A 19,694-nucleotide genomic window follows, 5' to 3' on the forward strand; every position below is an offset into this window, starting at 1 on the left:
CTTCTTGCTCCTGCACACAGAGTGCAAGCTGGCCGGATAATGAGCAGCAGACTTGCACATTGACTTGTTCTCTGGGGTTGTGCTTCTTCAGGGACTTGAGGATAAAATTTAATTCAGTCTTTTTACTTTCAAAAGATGGCTTTAGTTAAAAAAAAATGTTACTCACACTCACAGTTGATTCTTTTGGAAAATAGTTGTAGATAATTTATGCACAGAAGAGAAGCAGAAACTTGGTTTGACTAAGACAAGTAAAAAAAATAGAAAAAGAAGCATCTACTGCCCTCTAGTGGACGACAGGGCACATTACTGCTATAAGCTGGAGAAAAATGTGTAAATAAATAAAATACATTTGATAATTGCAGTAATTGTCATCAGAAAAAAAAAAACAGACTTTAACTTGGTGAAAACATTGCTTTAATGAGTATTGGTTCAAGAAATCAAAAATATTTCATTCTAAAGATGGAACGTCAAAGAAAAGACGAAAATTGTAGAGAGATTTGGAAGGCATCTCATTAAATCTGATGACTGTTATCCTGCCAAAGGTAACACTGAAACACCTTGATGTTTAACATGTATTATGTCAACTAACTTGTTAGGTTTTTGGACAGGCTGTAAATGCGAGCAGTACAGACTGACATTCTAAATTTGTAATTTCTGAATTTTTTAGTACCACAAATGCAGCACAATATTACACGCAGTCATTGGGGACCAACTCTGGAAGTTGCAGAAAAATATTTGAATCCAGAAGAAGTTGCAGATTTATTTGATTTCAATGCTCGTGATTCAAGGTTTGTCTTCAAAGCTGGGGAATGTGTCATGATTTGAAGGCGAGACAGACCCAGACGCTGGAACCCGGAAGGAAAACACAGGTAAGTAGGATGGTAAGTAATATGATTTATTTTGATCCGCCGTGGTTAGGAGTTGTGGCTTTGCTGGAGATTCTGGCGTAGTTAGGATTCATGGCGTTGCTGGAGAGCTTGGCAAGTTTGGGATTCGTGGCGTGACTGGAAGGTCTTGACGTTTTCAGGATTCGTGGCGTGACTGGAGGTCTTGACGTGGTTTGGTTTCCTCAGGAGTTTCAGGAACGTAGCGGCTGCTCTTGGAGACATCTGACTTAGGTGACACTTGTGGTTTGAAGTCCTGAGACAGGAGAACAAGGTTAGTGAGAAGCCAAAACATTGGAGCTAGTCATGACTCTTAAGACCTGGGGGAATTCCAGAAAGCAGGTTATGCTAGCTCCCACGGTAAGTTTGAGGCTAAAGAAGTGTACAACCACTGCTTTCGGTTCCAAAAACAGAGGTGTGCTTCAGGGTATGCTTAGTGCCCCTGGCAACTCATGCTCTGAACATAACCTGGTCTGGAGCAGGTTTAGTTTAAGGTTAGTTTGTTTTCAGAGAGGTAAGGCAGCATGGCGTGTCCATTTGAAGATGACTTAGTAGATAAAGAAGCTCAGATAATACTTTTTCCACCATGAGAGGGTGATAAGACCATGTTTGGATGTTGGAAAGATAAACTTTTTTACATTGATCTAACTTTGGTTTAGTTATGAAAAATCAATTCTTTTTAGTTAAGTCAGCTTAAAAATAACATGTGGTTATCAGACATTTATTTTACTTTCATTCAAATTAATTCAATTAAGAAGGTGTAACTTTGGTGCTGCTGTTAGATCGGCACCGCTAGGAATTGTGGGATACCATTCCCTTTGCCTGCCTGGACGGATTTGGGTTTAAGTGTGGGTTTTTGACCAAATGTGTTTAGTTGTTTAGCTGTTTTACCGTGTTTTGCAGAGTTATTTGTCCTCTTATGCTTAAGTCTCTGCACCATGAGTGAGAGGGAGGGAAAGGATGATGAGTTTATATAGCACCCCTACCGCTACTATTTAGTAAAATTATTATAAATTCATAGATACGGCACATGGATTCTGCATGATGAAATCTGTTTTGTTTCATTCATTTTATTGTTATAAAATTAGCATATCTGCAAGCTCAAATTTAGACTTATGAGAGTTCAAGACGTACAGTAAATTAAGATGGAAAAACTTAAATTGAATTGGAGTAATATCTTCTTTCTCTTTCGGCTTTTCCCATCAGGGGTCGCCACAGTGAACAAGTCGCATGGTAAACTTGGCAGTGTTTTACGCCGGATGCAACTACCCCTGGCTGCAGCCTGCAGAACTGCACAACATAGTGGAATGCTGAAACGCTGAGGAATGTGAACATGCTGTGGAATGTTAACCCCGCCCATGCTGAGCCCGTCTTCTTCTTTGGTTTCACAAGTTTCCATGTGCAATATTGCCACCTACCAGTTTTTAAGGAGTTTTTCCTTACCGTGAAGGGGGGGCCTAAGGGCAGGAAGACGGCAAAAAGAATAAATAAAGAGAAACAGGAAAACAGCATTCAACAGCACGCCCCTTACTTGAACTCAATTATTTTGGATTACTGGAGTTATCTGGGAAACTATTAATACATTTTGTGTTAGGTCAATTAAATGTAGATACATTCTTTTAAAATAAATATTTTTAAATAAAAAAAACACAATATTATTGTGTTACATGAAAGATGGGGCTTGAATCATTTTTTTGAGTGATAAAAAAACATTGCACCATTCAAATTTTCCTCCCCTCTGTTCTCTTTCTTCCTCATACAATTACCAATGACACAAAACATGCTCCACTGATTCTTCCCCTTTCCTGCAATCACAACTGCACTGACGAAGGTGAATCAAATGCACAGGCTATGTGGGTGGGGTTAACATTCCACAGCGTGTTCACATTCCTCAGCGTTCCAGCATTCCACTACGTTGAGCCATTCTGCAGGCTGCAGCCAGGGCTTACTCGCTGGATGCCCTACCTGACGCAACCTTCTCAAAGCAACCGGGCTTGGGACTGGCACAAAAGTAGAGAAGGGAACAGGGAGCAGCCTGGATTTGAACCCTGGTTTCACAGACGGGAGGTGCCGCAAACCAGCACGAGGTAAACTGGCTCCCTAATTAAATTGGAGTAATATAAATAGAGATAAAGATAAAAATGTAAATTTGAGTTGTAAAAAAATATTGAGTTAGGTAGATGTAAGAAATTACGTTGAATAAATTTAACTCAATTACTTGTTACCAATTGAAGTAACAATTGGGTTGGGTAAGTTATATATATATGGGTTAAGTTGGGTGAGTTTTATATATATATATATGTATGTATGTATGTATGTATGTATGCGTCACAATGAAAATAAGATCAGAAACCCTTGCGTTTACTTTGTCCGTTATTTTTCTCCAAGCAGAAACTCTTTCTTTTGCTGACTTTTGATGGGCGTATAATCTTCATACACCGTCATTAAAATCTCAGACTCCGCCTCAGTGAAGTATGGCGCTTTCTTTTTTTTCTCCACGCGTTTCCATGGTGACTCTGGACATCTGCGAATTATTGAGAATGTCTTTATGTACTTGGTATGCACGTGCATTAACCCAGGGTTACCAAGTCGAGCGTAATTACGCTAACTCATATCCGGTCTTTTGGAACTGACATACCCAGAGTAAGCAAGTGGATTTCAGCCAGAGTTCAGGGTTAAAGTCAGGGTAGTTTAAACATGCTTCCTGGAATATCCCCCTGACTAAGCACCATGAGGAGCAACAAACTAGCGAAGAATGCTGGAGCTGGGTCTCCTTATGAAGAGCTGGAGGTTGATGAGGTGAGTGGTCACAGCTGGTAGAGTCAGGAGCAGACCAGAGAGGGGAGGGGAGAGAGAGCTGCCAGAGGCACCATGACAGAGGCTGTGTCCGAATTCCTACCCTAACCCCTAACTACTAAAACCCTATATAGTGCGGCACTATATAGTTTTCTATATAGTTCTCTGAATTTTCAAAGCAATTCGGACACCCATGCTCACTACTTTTCTCTTTTGGATGTTTTCATATGGCGCTTGACACGGAAACAAAGTGGTGCATTACCGCCACCACCTGGTCTGAAGGCGAACTACTTCTATTTAACTCGGAGAATGACACCTATTTGTCAAAGTAAAAACATAATAAATATGAACATTTTTACAAAGACTATTAAGGAATCTGCTGTGTTCTGATCATGGAAAACGTGGCTGATTTATAAATAATAAAATTACAAACAAATTGGTGTTGATTTAATGTATTTGTTCAGAAATAAACCCTCAAGTCATTAGTCCATGGCAATATTTATTTTTTATTTTTTTGCCGCTGAACATTTTACGGGCTCTTGCGAGGAGGCATTTTTTTCACTAGTTTTCTCTTCTACCTTACTGAAAATAGCTTTGAATATGAATCTGTCCGTGTTCCTGTTGGCAATAATTCAACCGTTTTTCGTGAGATCAAACCGAAAACGAGCAGATATGCAGCATCACAGGACAGCAAGGAGGAGAAGCAGACGTCTCAGAAGATTTCTTCTGGATAACCTGGCCAGACATGAACAACTTGTGAGTTAAACTTAAAGTTTTTTTTTAGTCAAACTTAAGCATTTGTCACTAATTGTGCTCAAGGTTACACAATCTGCTGGGTAAGACTTTAACATTCTCTTTCAACATTGGATTATGAGTTGTATAGTCAAACTACATGAAACACTTGTGAATTCAAAGTTTAGTATTTTTTATTCAGAGTCAAACCAAATCACTTTTTTAAAACAAAAATACTTTCATTTATTAAATACTTTCATTTTTCACCCAGTAAAAAATGACTGTACTGTGAGGAATATAACATATTAAACACATCATCTTACGTATTTACAAATATATTTCACAACAGATACTAGATACTTTTTAATATACTTACATGTTTCGGTTGTTTTCCTTGCCCAACCGGCTGCCATTTTCAAATAATTCAAAAGCAATGCATTGTGGCTCATACGCAGTGCATTCTGGTCCGAACGCAGTGCATTCTGGTCAATATTCGCCAATCGATCCACACTGGTTTTTCCTAGAGACTTCTGGGAAATTTCTAGTCCACTCGACACAGGGAGTATGAGTATTTCTCAGTCCCCTCTGCACTCAAAGGGTGCACAGAAACCATAGGATCAGGTCAGGTCAGCTCTGGCAGGTCGAAGATGTGTTAAGATGCAGGCAGAATCTGGAGCAGCCTATAGTACTTGTTACTGTTATTAAGTTTAATTCAAACATGTTAACAGTAAGTTAACTGATTACTAGTTAGTCTGGCAGCAAGCCTGTCCAAAGAGGAATGTTTTGGCCTCTCTTACTTGAGCTGGGAGCTCATTCCATAAGACACAGGGTTGGTGGTTAAAGGCTCTACCTCCAACTGTGCTTTTAACAAATTCTAGGAACCACAAGCAGTCCTGCATTTTGTGAGCAAAGGGTTCTGTTTGGTTGGTAAAACACTATGATGTCTTTAATATGCATACCATAAAAGGCCTTATAGGTTAGCATGAGGATCTTAACTTGATTCTAGATTCAACTGGGAACCAATGAAGTGACGCTAACACAGGAGTGATGGGTTCTCTTCTGCTAGTTCCTGCTAACAATATTGCTGCTGCATTTTGAAAAAGTTTAAGACTTTTGGAAGAACCTTTAGGACACGCTGCTAACAAAGAGTTAAGTAATCCAGTCTGGATGTGACAAACGTGTGGATGAGTTTTTCAGCATCCCTTTTAGATAATGTTTTTTCTGATCTTAGCTTTATTGCACAGGTGAAAAAATGCAGTTTTACAAACCTGTGATATGTGAGCCTTAAATGATAAATCCTGGTCAAATAAAACCCCAAGGTTTCTAACTGAGGAATTGGAGGCTATACTTATGCCATCCAGGGAGACTAGCTGATCATCTTTACTTACATTATCAGAAAAGAAAGAAAGGAAAAAACTTCCTATAGCAGCTGTCTGTTTTATATTTAAAGCCTGCAGTGAAGCTGACCTTGTCAAGCAGCAAGTACAGACAGTAAAAAGTAACTAAAGTACTCTCAGTAATACTTACCGTCATCATCTTTGCAGATTTATTCCTTCTTGTGCTGGTGAGAAGTGCTTGTGTTGCAGGCCCTTTTCTTTCTGACTTCAGTCGAACAGATGACTCTGCAGAAGGGGAGGGTCATTCACTCTGAGTGACAGGCCCCTCAGCCAATAAAAGAGCAACAGTGAGTAACGATTGCGCTGAAAGTTCAGCCAAAATGATCAGAAGGCCTTTAATGAAACTTTGCAGGTTTTAAATCAATGTTTTTCTGCATGAAAGGGTTGAGTCATCTCAGAGAAAGATCACCATCCACAACATCTAATCAAAATAGATATTTGTTGCCAAGGAGACGGTTAAATATTTAGCACAGGGAGCAGCCCTGGTGTCCAGTTACAAAACAGTAACTTATGGTGATGTCAGAAATTTGAAAAGACATAGCTGCAGTGAGAGGAAATAAAATCAGTTTGTAAAAATGTTTGAATCTCAGAGATAGAGTTTGCACACTTTGAGTCATAAATGTTAACCACCTCTATAAAATATCAGAAAAAAGTTAGTGTTTCTGTTTTTGTGAAATTTACAGTGATGTGGTCATGTTGTGTTTTCTTCATATTTTTTCTGGTTTGAACAGTTTTAATGGTGTATCATGTTTTTTAATGACAAATGCTTTTGTATTTGGTAACTAGTTACTTTTCATTTCCCGTGTTTGTTACCGAATAATGCACCATTTATGTGTTTTTATGCATTATTTAATATTATTAGTCATAAGTTTTTACTATGGGTTGTTTTAATGTATGATATAATGTATATATAATATTTAAGATTAAGAATAATCTTTAAAAGTTTACATTTTATGAAAAATATTTTATTAAATGTATATGTCTAAAAATGAGTTGATTGTTTTATAGCCTTCAGGCTGCAGTTAAATGTCTCTACCAGTGGATGGCAGAACTGCCCCACAACTGTAATGATTCAAAAACACACAAAATTCCTAAAAATGCTACAGTCTTTCATTCACAAACTTCCACTTTCATTCACAAATTTCCACTATGTGAAAGGGAAGTGAAGAAACCTAAATCTCCTTCTTTTATCAATTTACAATTGTTTGATAACATGTCACCAAATTTGTCATTTTTGACACAATTGGACAAACAACACAGAGAAAGCAGAAATGCTTCAATTCTTTAAATTCATTCAAATTCTGCCAAATTCATCCTTATATATATATTGTTGTTTTTTTAAATGCTATTACTGACATGCAGTCTGTTTCAATCATATTTCTTTTTAGGCCTTCCTATACTTAGAAATCAATAATATATGGAATTTATAGCAAAGCTAATTGAGTGGAATTGAGAAAACTGTCACCATCGGTCATCAAACTTTATTTATAAAATAGCGCTTCTCACAAATTGCGCAACTTGAAGTGCTTTAACATAAAACACAAACACACACATACACAATATTACAATAAAAACCTAACCCACCCTTCATCCTTCCCACTTCCTTCCAACACATAAGGCCCATGACCCCACACACAATGAATACTGATAAAAGTAGCCTCTAAAAGAAACTTAAGGCTTAACTTTCCTCTGCTGTGAGGAAACAATATTTGGGAATCTCTTCATACCAGGAAACACCTTGGCTGTAGGAACATCACCACAGTGCCCACCCAGACCAGGACAGCAAAGGGGTCCACTTCACAGCCGTGAGGCTGCAATATTGAACTCCAGCCGCCACAAGCAAGGGCGACAACCGCGGCAACAACCACTGACCAAGCCTACAGGCCCTGCCAGAAAAGACCCCACAAAAAACACTGGGGCTACAATCATGGTAAGATGCTAAAATTAAAGACCTAAGATGTATATAAAAACTTAAAATTAAGAATAAGATTAAATGCAAACAATAAAACTAAATGGATATAATAATACATATTAAAACTAATAAGTGGATAAGATTAACTAAAAGTGAAATTAAAATGGTGGGTCTTGAGCCTTTTCTTAAAAAACCCTCTAGAGTCTCTGCGGCCCTGATGCTTCCCGGCAGGTTGTTCCAGTGGTGAGGACCGTAATGGCAGAACGAAGCCTCACCATGAGTTTTGGTCCTCACCTATAGGGACAACTAAGAGGCCAGCCCCAGAGGACCTCAGGGTCCATGAGGGTTCATACCTTAAAAGAAGATCATTTAAACAAGAGGGCAGAAGACCATTAAAACATTTTAAACCATTAAAAGAATCTTAAAATCCATTCTGAAATGCACAAGGAGCCAATGCAACGATTTTAAAATGGGTGTCATTTGTTGCCGCCCCCTGGTTCTCGTCAGAACTCGTGCCGCAGAGTTCTGTAAAAGTTGTACATTTAAAAGAGACTTTTTGGGTAAACTAGAGAGCAGGGCATTAGAATAAACTAAACGACTAAAAATAAAAGCATACATCAGCACCTCTGTGCTGGCAAGAGCGAGGAATGGGCGGACTCTGGCAATGTTTTAAAGATGATTAAATCCTATCTTAAAGACACTTTTAATTAATTGGATAAAATTTAGCTCAGAGTCAAAAGAGTCGTGCTTTAAAGTCCCACTCGAACTTTACATTTTTTCTTTTGTAAAATTAACATACAGTTTTAATCTTCAACTTCTTTTATAAATTTCCTCCAGCATCAGAAAAATGCTACAAAAACATGTTAAAATCACCACGAAAACAATTTTTATTAAATTGGGTATTTAAAAGATCAATAGAAGAGAAACTAAAGTACCTTATTGCTTTATTAGATGCCAAAAATGTTGAAGTTTATCCTTAAAAAATGCATCTGGAGTTCAAATGCAATAGTTGTAATAGCTCTGTAGAATTCCAAATATGTCAACATCTTCTTTTCTCAACTAATATTTTAAATTATTGTAGTTTCATTTAATCTCGTAGCTATTTTACATGTTCCCATTGTTTATACATCACTTTCTAAAAGCCAGCAGGGCTGCCTGAGCTTTTCTTTTCTCTTTTATTCATTCATAATCTAATTCTAATCCGTTTGTTCCCTTTCGGGGTCACATGGCTGCCGGAGCCTATAGCCACTTGTGAGCGAAGGGAGGGGACACCCTGGACAGGTCGCCAGTCTGTCGCAGGACCACAATCTCACACCCACCCACTCTCACACCCATGGACAATTTAACCAATTAACCCATGAAGCATGTTTTTGGACGGCGGGAGGAAGCCTGAGTCCCCGGAGAAAAGCCACGGACACATGGGGAGAACATGCAAACTCCACACAGAAAGCTCCCCCATTGGTATTCTAGGTGATCCATGTCCTGGGGCCTCATTTATAAAACTTTGCGTAGGATTTGCGTCAGAAGTAGCGTACGGATGAAACATAGGACGTGCGTACGCACAGAAATGTTCGGATTCACAAAACCGTTCGCACGCACATCCTACGTATTTTTCCCTTAATAAATCACAATCAATTCCAAATGTTGCGCAGCTTTTGCGGCTTCATGACACGCCCATAGTTGCCCATAAATAGTCCGTGAAACGCCCACAAGTTAATATTCATTGATTGCGAAATAATGGCAAACACAGAGAGGAAAACAAAAAAACCTTTTGGGGAAATATCTGTAAGGCACTTAGCTCCTTCTTGGGAGTCAAACTGACTTTGAACCCACTTGTATTTCTGTTTGGAATAAACAGTGGGGCCACATTGCCTGCAAGTGGTCAGGGGATCATTACTTTTTCAACTTTGCTAGCGCGACGCCTCATTCTTCTTAAGTGGAAAGATGCTGCCCCACCCACTTTATCACATTGGATTCGATATGTGCTTTACCATCTTAAACTTGAAAAAATAAGATTTACTGTGAGACGGTCAGAGCATAAATTTTATGAGGTATGGAGACCATTTCTCAACTTTTTTAGTGTACCATCTACGAGTGTGACAGAATGATGCCCCCCTTTTTTTCTCTCTCTTTTTTCTTTTCTTTTTCTCTACGTGTATTGATACATTTGCACTTTACTTATTGTTTTTTTTTTTATAAATATGCTATTTCATCTATACTGTGACTGATTTTATATATTCATGTTTGAGCAACAAGATTTTTGTCAGGGACTGTATATCCAAAGGTAATCAATGCATTAAGGACAGATTTTTCTGTAGTTTAATGCCCTTTTTCAGCACACACAGTATCACAAGAACATGCAGATGGTTGGATCCAAATGCAGCTGTTTTTTTAGCTAAGCTAAAAGTCCAAAAGGCTAAATCAGGGTCAGGCAAGCGGGAGTCAGTAGCAAACAAGAGATAATCAAAGGAGAGATGGGGTAGTCAAGATCCAGGCAGGAGTCGGGGCAGAGGGCAGGCAAACAAAGTCAGAAACAGAGTCTGGAAACAAAAGCTCAGGTCCAAATACAATGCTCAGTAAGGCATATACAGTAGAGTGGCACAAACAATACTTCACACTAAGCTTCATTCAGTGCAGAGCTCAAGTATTCTGTGGTTGATGAATTAATAAGAGTCAGGTGTGCGGCATCCAGGAAGTGTGTGCTGGGGGTTGCTGGGAGTTGTAGTATGACCTCTGGGGACAGATCCCCATAATAAAAGCAACTGTGATATGAAAACACGCAGACTCATGTTCGTTTATGGCCCAGATAAAAGATGTTCTTTGTTCCTCACAGAAATAAAATCACATAACTGAAAAAAATAAGCACTTAAGGTGGAGACTTTTTGTTATCTTTAGATGACTTGAAGAAATCATTTGAAATAATAAATCAAACAGAAAATAATAGACTTTTAAAGATTTATTGAAGGAAATTCTGTGTGGCTTACATATTCTATTGTTTACTAATGACGTTACAGATATAGAGGTCATTGAATCCTAACACTTCTGTTGACATTTTTGGGTTTCTAATAAGTTTATGTACTGAAATCTTTCATTGACGCTGGTATATGCACTTACCAAACGACTTTTGTTATAAGATCAAAGGGAAAACACAGGTTTTTATTTTTTGTTTTGTGTAAAAGCAGCAATGCTGGGTGCAGATTTATGATTATGGAAGCTCAGTAAATCTCAACGCTCCTGATGCTAACATCACCAACAAAGCAGAAGTAGGAGTATTCATCTGAATGCAGGCGGTTGGGGAAAGTGAATTGAAAGCCATCCGGTAAGGTAATCAAAAATCCTCCACAGGTCAGTTTAATGATGATCTGAAACAGACAAAAAGGACATTTTCATCAAGTTAATCACATGACAATGAGGAAGCTGAGAAATCAAATCACAAGAGGAACACAAATTTTTATTCAGACCTTGAAGTTCTTTCCTTTGAAGAAACCAAAGCCCCCAGGAAAAACCTCCTCCTTCCAGCAGCCTTTTTCCAAAGAGTTACAGACAATCGTGTTCCTCTGTCCACAGGCATCAAAACGGGGATTCAGGTGTAAGGCATAGTTCTCATCATTGTGGCCAATATTCACAGAGAAACTAGAAAAGACAAAAAAGAATTTTTTTTCAGTTTTGATGCTAACTGAGAAGGATCCTAAAGGTCAGCATATGATAGAGTTTCTAAGAACTAGGTCTTCCAATGAGTTAGTAGTAATTTATTTACAATGAAAAATATTTTGTTTTTGCATAACAAATGCCAAATTAGTTGAAAGGTTAAACTTTTAGAGCAAAATAGTAATAAATATCAGTATTACAGCAGCTTTTGCAGATAAAATGTTTTTTACGGATCCTTCATCAGGAGAAGTTAATGACACCTAGTGATGTAAATATGCATCAAACCACTTCAGATTCAAAATGAAAATATATTTAGCAAAGGCAAAAACACGCGTGATTTTTTTTATTTTGTTTTTTTCATTGCTGGAAAAAAGTCAAAGTTAAAGAATTCTAGAATTAGAGTTCAAAATAGTAAGAAATACATTTTTAATAACTTGACACACTTACTTGGCTGCATTGGGTGTGTTAGTTCCCGCAATAGCCACGGTCTGTCCAACTTTGAAGGGCATATTCTGGATCACCATATTCTGCACAAACGGAAAGAAAAGCAGCTGAAATAAAATGTATTTGAGATGAAGAGACCCAGAGTTTAAATTGTAAACCCGTTTTGGTCCTTTTCGGGATCCCGGGGCTGCCTGAGCCTATCCTGGCCTCCTGTGGGCAAATGCAGGGCCACAAATCACACACACCTAGTGTGGATTTAGAGTAATCAATTAACCTAGGAAGCATGATTTTTGGACAGTGGGAGGAAACGAGTACCTGGAGAAAACCCATACATGCACGGGGAGAACATGCAAACTCAACACAGAAGGGTCCCCCATTGATGTTCTGGTTCAAGTCCCCCAGCTGGGATTTGGTTTTCTCGCTGTGAGGCAAGAGCGCTAACCACTGAGCTACCGTGCCGCCATTAATATTGATAAATCAACCTAAAAGATTGATAAAGTTTTACTCATAACAAATATTTGTAAACCTATTTGTAATTTTTATCATATAGAAATGCAACAGAGTACATTAAATTTGCACTGAAATTTAATATGATTACATACCGTTGCATAGAAAAGTTTGCTCCACCTCAGTGGAAAACTTCAAACTGCATATTGTACAGTGCTGCAACTAAACCAACACTTAAAATTTGACGTCTTTCATTAAAAATAAAACACAAAAATAATAGTTATCAGCTGGACACTTTAAAGATCAAGATTAAATTCTGTTTATCTGAATTCATCTTCAAGACTTTTGTTTCTGACCTTGAAACTTTAAGGAGTTTGTCTTAAAAACTTGTATTGAAGTATAAGTAAGAATTTAAAAAGAAACTTGTACTCACAGGGGCCATCTTTACAGGGAGATGTTGCTGGTCGAGTGAAAAAGACAGGAATGAAGCTTTGCAATGCTCTCACAGAGGGAAGTTCTCTTTTCATCAGGAAGCTTTTCCCCCTCCTTTTTTCCAAAGAATCTGAATATTGTTTCTAAAGTATGTTGCGTGTGGTGTCTATTTTCTTTTCCACAGCACATTGTGTTCTGCATTGTGATTGGTTGTAGGTTTGTCTCATGTTATTTAGATTGTATAATTTGTAGAATCTGTGCAGTTTTCGCTTGAACATCTTTGTTTTCATGCTATTTTCCTGGACATATTTTTCTATAAAGCTTTGAGAGTTTCAACAAGAAAGAAAAGTGTGAAAATGTTAGTGTTTGTCAGAGAAAAGTATGTAAAGTGTGTAGTCAGATGTTCAACTGCCTTAAAACACTATTATAAATAAAATATATTTCTCTTATGAGGGTCATTTTTATTTATTTACTCCTCTTACGTTGTCAGAACTTTTTCCATTGGGTTCAATTTTTATTTTACTAAAATACTTTTTTTTTTTTTTAGTTTTGTGTTAAGAGCTCCTTCAGTATAAAAGCCCGATTCACATTTAAAACTTGATCAAACCCTTTTGCTTGTGTTGGCAGAAATCTGCTCCTTCTCTGGATGTCACTGTTTCCTCTTTTCAGCCATTTTGTTGATTTTACATTTTTAAGCTTACATCTTTGCAAAACTAATGCAAACCTGTGTAACCCTCTTTTCCCACAACAGTTAATTTCTGTTTTTAAAATCAAATCACTGTCTGATTGAAATAGACAGAGCCACCAAATTGACACATTCATTCTCAATGACTTTATGTTATGATCCTTCAGTGCCTAAACCACACCTGCTCCTCACCTGCTCATCATCAGCCGCTCTACTTATACTTCAGATTGACCTCCAGCTGACGCCAGACTATTGTTCACTTGTGGTAAGAATATTGGCAGTTTTATCACAGCCAAAAGTTATTTTTCATGTGTCCAAAAATTCCCTGCCAAGATCTTGCCTTCCTGCCTGCTAAAACTGCCAGCCCGCCATCCTCACTCTCTGTTCAAAATAAAAATAAAAGTAACAGTTTCTATGAGAAACTGATACTTGTAAAAGGTTCCTATGTATATATTGAAAGCAGGGCTTTAAATTAACACCTGCCCATTTGCCAAATGTGGGTAAAACTTAAATTTGGCAGGTAAAAAAACAAATTCACTAGCCAGTTATATTATTGATTATCATCTCAGACAGGGGGCCCAAACTCAAAACCAGGACTTTTCATTTTCTGCCCCCCCCACCCACACTCACACACACTTTAAGTCCAATCTTGTGATCTTGTGTTAACTACTTCAAAGACTTGTAAACTGATCATTGACTTTAGCCAAAGCAGAAAAAAATTGTTGTCGTCAATAATCCATGAGTATAAATTGTTGAAAAATTTACATTTCTGGGTTTGGCAATCGAATGTAAAGAATTAGTGAGGACAACCAAAAACAGTCCGAAGACAGGAGGAAGTGAGAAAGGATCTTTTCATAACAAAAAAACAAGGATTTCCACAGAAAATAAATGTTGTCATCTATGATCCATGAGTATAAATTCTTGAGAAATTTACATTTCTGTTTGATTTTCACAGTCCCAAGCAAACTGCTGTCGCCCCCTCCACGTTGAGCAAGTCTGAAACAAAATATAGAGTTGATGACAGGAAAATAATTGAGCAAGAGAAAATTAGTCCAAGCTTGCAGTATGAGATAAATGTTGGTTTAACCCTTGTACTATCTTAGATGACCCCACCCTTGCATTGACGTGTTATTCCTATACCATGACAAAGGTGGATAAAGGTGGAAAGATTTCGTGTAATCCATGGACACCAGTGAAGATCACAAATCATTGAAGAAAAAAGGTTCAGAGCACTGTCTAGTGGGTCTACATGACCCAAATCCCAATGTTAAAGTGCCCAGGATAGCACAAGGGTTAAGGTTTGTCCCCTGGGGGGAAGAGGGAACAGCATCCAAAGTGGGATGAGCCACTTCAGAGGAAGTGTTCCACATAAAAAAGGTCCTCTTCCATCCATTAGGACCTGAGACGTCCAAATAATCCATAAATCCAAAATTTAAACAAGAAACAAAAATTCTCCAAATCATCCTTTTGTGTAATTGGTTTTATCAAGTATTTCTCATTTACTTATTTATACTTTTGATCTGTGTCATTTTGTTTCAGCAGAAAAGTCTTCGGGCCATGGGGCTTTGCTATTAGGCATGAGTAACAGAGCTTCATGAAGTTTAGATAATGAGAGCGGTGAGTCGTTATTTGTAATTTGATGCTTTTTTAACCTGGATAGGTTTACATTATAAAGAAATTAGTTGATGCTTTGCCCTGATGGATTGATCTGTGATGTGTATAAGTTTTATATAAAAGTCTTTCAACACGTTATAAATTAGTATTGTTGAATTCTAAGAAGGTTGCCCACTCTTTTTTAAAGAATTACATAAATTCTTGGTCTTTTAACAGAGATGTATTAAACCTCCAGGTTTTACTTGAGTGTGGATATATCCCTAGAAATATTCACAGAAACTGCTGCATGATCACTGATACTAACTGGATAAATGCTGGAACTTTTGAGAAATTTTTAAAGAGATTTACTGACTAATTGTTACGACTCGTGACCGAAGGAACCCAAACGCAGGAAGGAAGGACTCAAAAATCAAAGTAGACTGTCACAGTTTACTCGAATTCTCAAGGAAGTCAAACATCCAGTTGTACAAACAAACAGGACTCTGCAACACTGAAAACAACAAGAACAGAAACTTAAATACCTAACCACATAATCAGGAAACTGAAAACAGCTGAAAGAAACAGGTGAACGCACAGAAGGGGGAGGGGGAGGGGGAGGGTGCAGCTGCCAGCTGAACCATGACATAACCCCCTCACAAAGTCCGGCTCCCAGACGGACCCCGACAACGGTGATCAGGGTGGTCACGGTGGAAACGGGCAATCAAGTTCGGGTCGAGGACATGGCGCTCCGGCACCCACTGACGATCAGCAGAGGCGTAACCCCCCCAGTCCACCAGATACTGGACGCCTCGACCAACCATTCGAGGAGTTCTCGAATAGTGTAGACAGGACCTCCATCCACAATACGAGGTGCAGGATGGGGCACGGGAGGAGGCTGAAGAGGTGAGTCCTTTGCAGGCTTGAGCTTGCTGACGTGGAACACCGGGTGAACTCTGAGAGTACGGGGGCAGACCAAGCCTCACTGCCACAGGGTTGATGATTCCAATTATGGGGTATGGACCAATGTAGCGAGGCATCAGCTTCCTAGAGCCCCCTTTGAGTGTAATGTCTGTGGAAGAGAGCCACACTCTATCTCCTACCTTGTATTCAGGGGCGGCAGTCCTCCGGCAGTTGGCAACAGCGGTAAAACTCTCTTGGTTTCTCAGCAACCGCTGTCAGGAGCCCTCCCAAAAACCATAACAACGCCTCACAAATGCTGCAGGACCCGAAACCGAGGCTGCCTGGTCCTGGTGTGGGAAGAGAGGCGGTTGGTAGCTGTAAGCTGCTTGGAAAGGGGAAAAACCGGTGGTATTGATGAGAGAATTGTGTGAATATTGAGATGAGATGACCAGGTGTTGGGGTTCTTTGAGCACATAGCTCGTAGAGTGGTCTCCAGATCTTGGTTGAATCTCTCTACCTGGCCGTTGGTCTGGGGGTGAAAACCGGAACTTAGACTGACCTTGACTCCCAACATATTACAGAACTCCCTCCAGAAAGAAGCTACAACCTGAAGCCCTGTCAGGTTTTGAATAAGCTGGACCCAAATGCAGACAGGAAACAGATTTATTGAGAAGAGGAGTGAGTCTTTGAGAGAGTTAACTGGCAGAAGATCCAGAAGGCGAGGCTGAAAAGTGGTGGGCTTGGCTCGTGTTTGAGCTGCTTGGTTTGGTTTGCTTTGGTTCGGCCTGGCTTGGCTTGACTTGGTGTGGTGCAGCTTAGCTTGGCTGGACCTTGCTTGGTTCGGGGCTGCTTGGCTCAGCTTGGTTGGGTCTTGAGCTGCTTGGCGTGGCGTGGCGTGGCTTGGCTTGGCGTGGCTTAGTCTTGAGCTGCTCAACTTGGCTTTGCTTAGCTCTTGCTTCAACCAGCGGGGATCAGTGGTCTTTTCCATAGAGGAGAACAGACGAACCGACGATGGCCGGAGGAAGAGAAGGACTTATAAAGGCCGACTAATCAGATGTAGAACAGGTGCGGGAACCAGCGGCAGGTGTGCGGGGACGGCCTCGACACCTGACAGTACCCCCTCCACAAGGGACGCCACCCGGCGTCCGAAACCGGTCAGGGTGCAGACGGCGAAAGTCCCGCACCAAGGCATCATCCAAAATGAACGAACGGGGCACCCAACACCGCTCCTCAGGGCCATAGCCCTCCCAGTCAACCAAATACTGGAAACCACGGCCCCGGCGGCGAACATCCAGGAGGCGACGGACAGAAAAGGCAGGATGGTCATCCACAAGCCGGGCGGGCGGAGGGGGCTCGGCCGGAGGGCACAGCGGACTGGACGCCACAGGCTTAAGACGGGAGACGTGGAAGACAGGGTGGACTCTCATGGAACGGGGAAGACGAAGCTTGACGGAAGCAGGATTAATAACCGAGTCAATCACAAAAGGGCCAACGTAACGGGGCGACAGCTTCCTTGATTCAGTGAGCAGGGGCAAATCCTTAGTAGAAAGCCAAACTTTTTGTCCAACGGAATAGGCTGGGGCTGTGGTACGAGAACGGTCTGCAGCAGTCTTAGTGCGTTGAGAAGCACGGAGTAAAGACCGTCTGGTAGCAGTCCAAACCTTACGACACCGGCGGATATGGGCTGCAACAGATGGAACCACCAAATCCTGCTCCTCAGATGGGAAGAGGGGAGGCTGATATCCCAAGGAGGCCTCAAATGGAGAACGGCCTGTGGCGGAAGAAACCAGAGAATTATGTGAATACTCCACCCAGACGAGAAAATCAGACCAAGTCGTGGGATTCTGAGAGCAAACACAACGAAGAGCGGACTCCAAGTCCTGGTTAGTGCGTTCTGTCTGACCATTGGTTTGTGGATGGAAGCCAGAAGATAAACTAGCTGTAGCCCCTAAAGCTTGACAGAAACATCTCCACACCTGGGAGGTGAATTGGGGCCCTCGGTCGGAGACGATGTCAGATGGGATGCCGTGGAGACGAAACACATGGTGAGAGAGAGCACTGGCCGTCTCAGCAGCGGTGGGGAGTTTAGGCATGGCAACAAAGTGTGCTGCTTTGGAAAAGCGGTCGACGATGGTGAGTATGACCGTGTTTCCTTTAGAAGCGGGGAGACCGGTTACAAAGTCGACAGCGATGTGAGACCAAGGCCGAGAGGGAATAGGTAGGGGCTGGAGAAGACCAGCGGGTGCTCGATGCGTGGACTTGTTGGTGGCACAAACTGTACAGGCGGCCACAAAAGCCCTAGTGTCCGCAGCCATGGTGGGCCACCAGAAACGGCGTTGAATCTGGGAGAGGGTGCGGTGAAAGCCTGGGTGACAAGAGAAACGAGACGCATGAATCCAAGTCAACACCTGGGACCGAACTGCTGCAGGGATGTATTGGCGGTTGGGCGGTCCGCCTCCCGGGTCGGGGTCAGAGACCAGAGCATCTCGAATGGCCGCTTCGATTTCCCAAGTGAGACTGGCCACCACACATGAGGAAGGAAGAATGGAATCTGCCGGGAAGTCAGGGTCGTTGGAGGTATGTAAACGAGAGAGGGCGTCAGGCTTCTGATTACGTGATCCAGGACGGAAAGAAACGGTAAAGTTAAATCGACTGAAAAACAAGGCCCAACGAGCCTGACGTGGATTGAGTCTCTTAGCAGCACTGAGATATTCTAAGTTTTTGTGGTCTGTCCACACCAGAAATGGATGTTCAGCTCCCTCCAACCAGTGCCGCCACTCCTCCAAGGCCAACTTAATGGCCAACAGCTCCCGATTTCCCACATCATAATTCCGTTCAGAGGCTGAAAGCTTACGGGAGAAAAAGGCACAAGGGTGGAGTTTTCCATCATCGGTCCGTTGAGAGAGGACAGCCCCCACCCCAGTATCGGAAGCGTCGACCTCGACCACAAACTGCCGGGTGGGATCAGCGTGAGCTAAAACAGGAGCAGTGGTAAACAAGTCCTTGAGATGGTTAAAGGCATCCTCTGCCTCCTGGTTCCACCGGAATGAGGTCTTACTTGATGTCAAACTGGTCAGAGGATTAGCGATGCAGCTATAGTTGCGCACGAAGCGCCGGTAAAAGTTGGCAAAACCAAGAAAGCGTTGCAGATCTTTGCGGGAAGTCGGTCGGGGCCAGTCTCTTATTGCAGCGACTTTGGTTGGGTCCATATTCATACTCCCCTTCTCGATGATGAAGCCCAGGAAGGACACTCTGGGGACGTGAAATTCACATTTCTCTGCTTTTACGAAAAGTTTGTTTTCGAGAAGTCTGTGAAGGACTAGGCGTACATGCTGACAGTGTGACTCAAGAGAAGGGGAATAAATGAGAATGTCGTCCAAGTAGACGAATACAAATCGGTTCAGGAAGTCTCTTAAGATGTCATTAACGAGAGCCTGGAACACCGCTGGAGCATTAGTCAAGCCAAAGGGCATGACCAGGTACTCAAAATGACCCAAGGGGGTGTTAAATGCCGTCTTCCACTCGTCCCCCTCCCGTACCCGCACCAGATGATAAGCATTCCGGAGGTCCAATTTACTGAATACCGCAGCACCCTGGAGGTATTCAAATGCAGAGTTTAATAAAGGCAGAGGGTATTTATTTTTGACAGTGATTTTATTGAGTTGCCGGTAATCAATACAAGGGCGGAGAGTCTTGTCCTTCTTTTCAACAAAGAAAAAACCTGCAGCCAGTGGAGAGGAAGATGGTCGGATTATGCCAGCTGCCAGGGATTCTTTGATGTACAACTCCATGGCCTGGAGCTCCGGTTTCGAGAGGCTATAGAG

General features: G+C 41.1%; 1 protein-coding gene across 1 annotated transcript; it reads right to left on the minus strand.

The window, feature by feature from the left end:
* Positions 1–10,662: 10,662 nt before the first annotated feature.
* LOC110013317 (beta-galactoside-binding lectin) lies at positions 10,663–12,781 on the minus strand. Its single transcript, XM_004071499.3, has 4 exons — positions 12,694–12,781; positions 11,817–11,896; positions 11,183–11,354; positions 10,663–11,083 (listed from the first exon to the last, which is right to left on the minus strand). Exons 1-4 carry the CDS (start codon positions 12,700–12,702, stop codon positions 10,937–10,939), a joined length of 408 nt encoding a protein of 135 aa, XP_004071547.1. The 5' UTR covers positions 12,703–12,781; the 3' UTR covers positions 10,663–10,936.
* Positions 12,782–19,694: the final 6,913 nt, after the last annotated feature.

The sequence above is a fragment of the Oryzias latipes genome, chromosome 8 (assembly GCF_002234675.1).
Source record: "Oryzias latipes chromosome 8, ASM223467v1".
NCBI lineage: Eukaryota > Metazoa > Chordata > Actinopteri > Beloniformes > Adrianichthyidae > Oryzias > Oryzias latipes.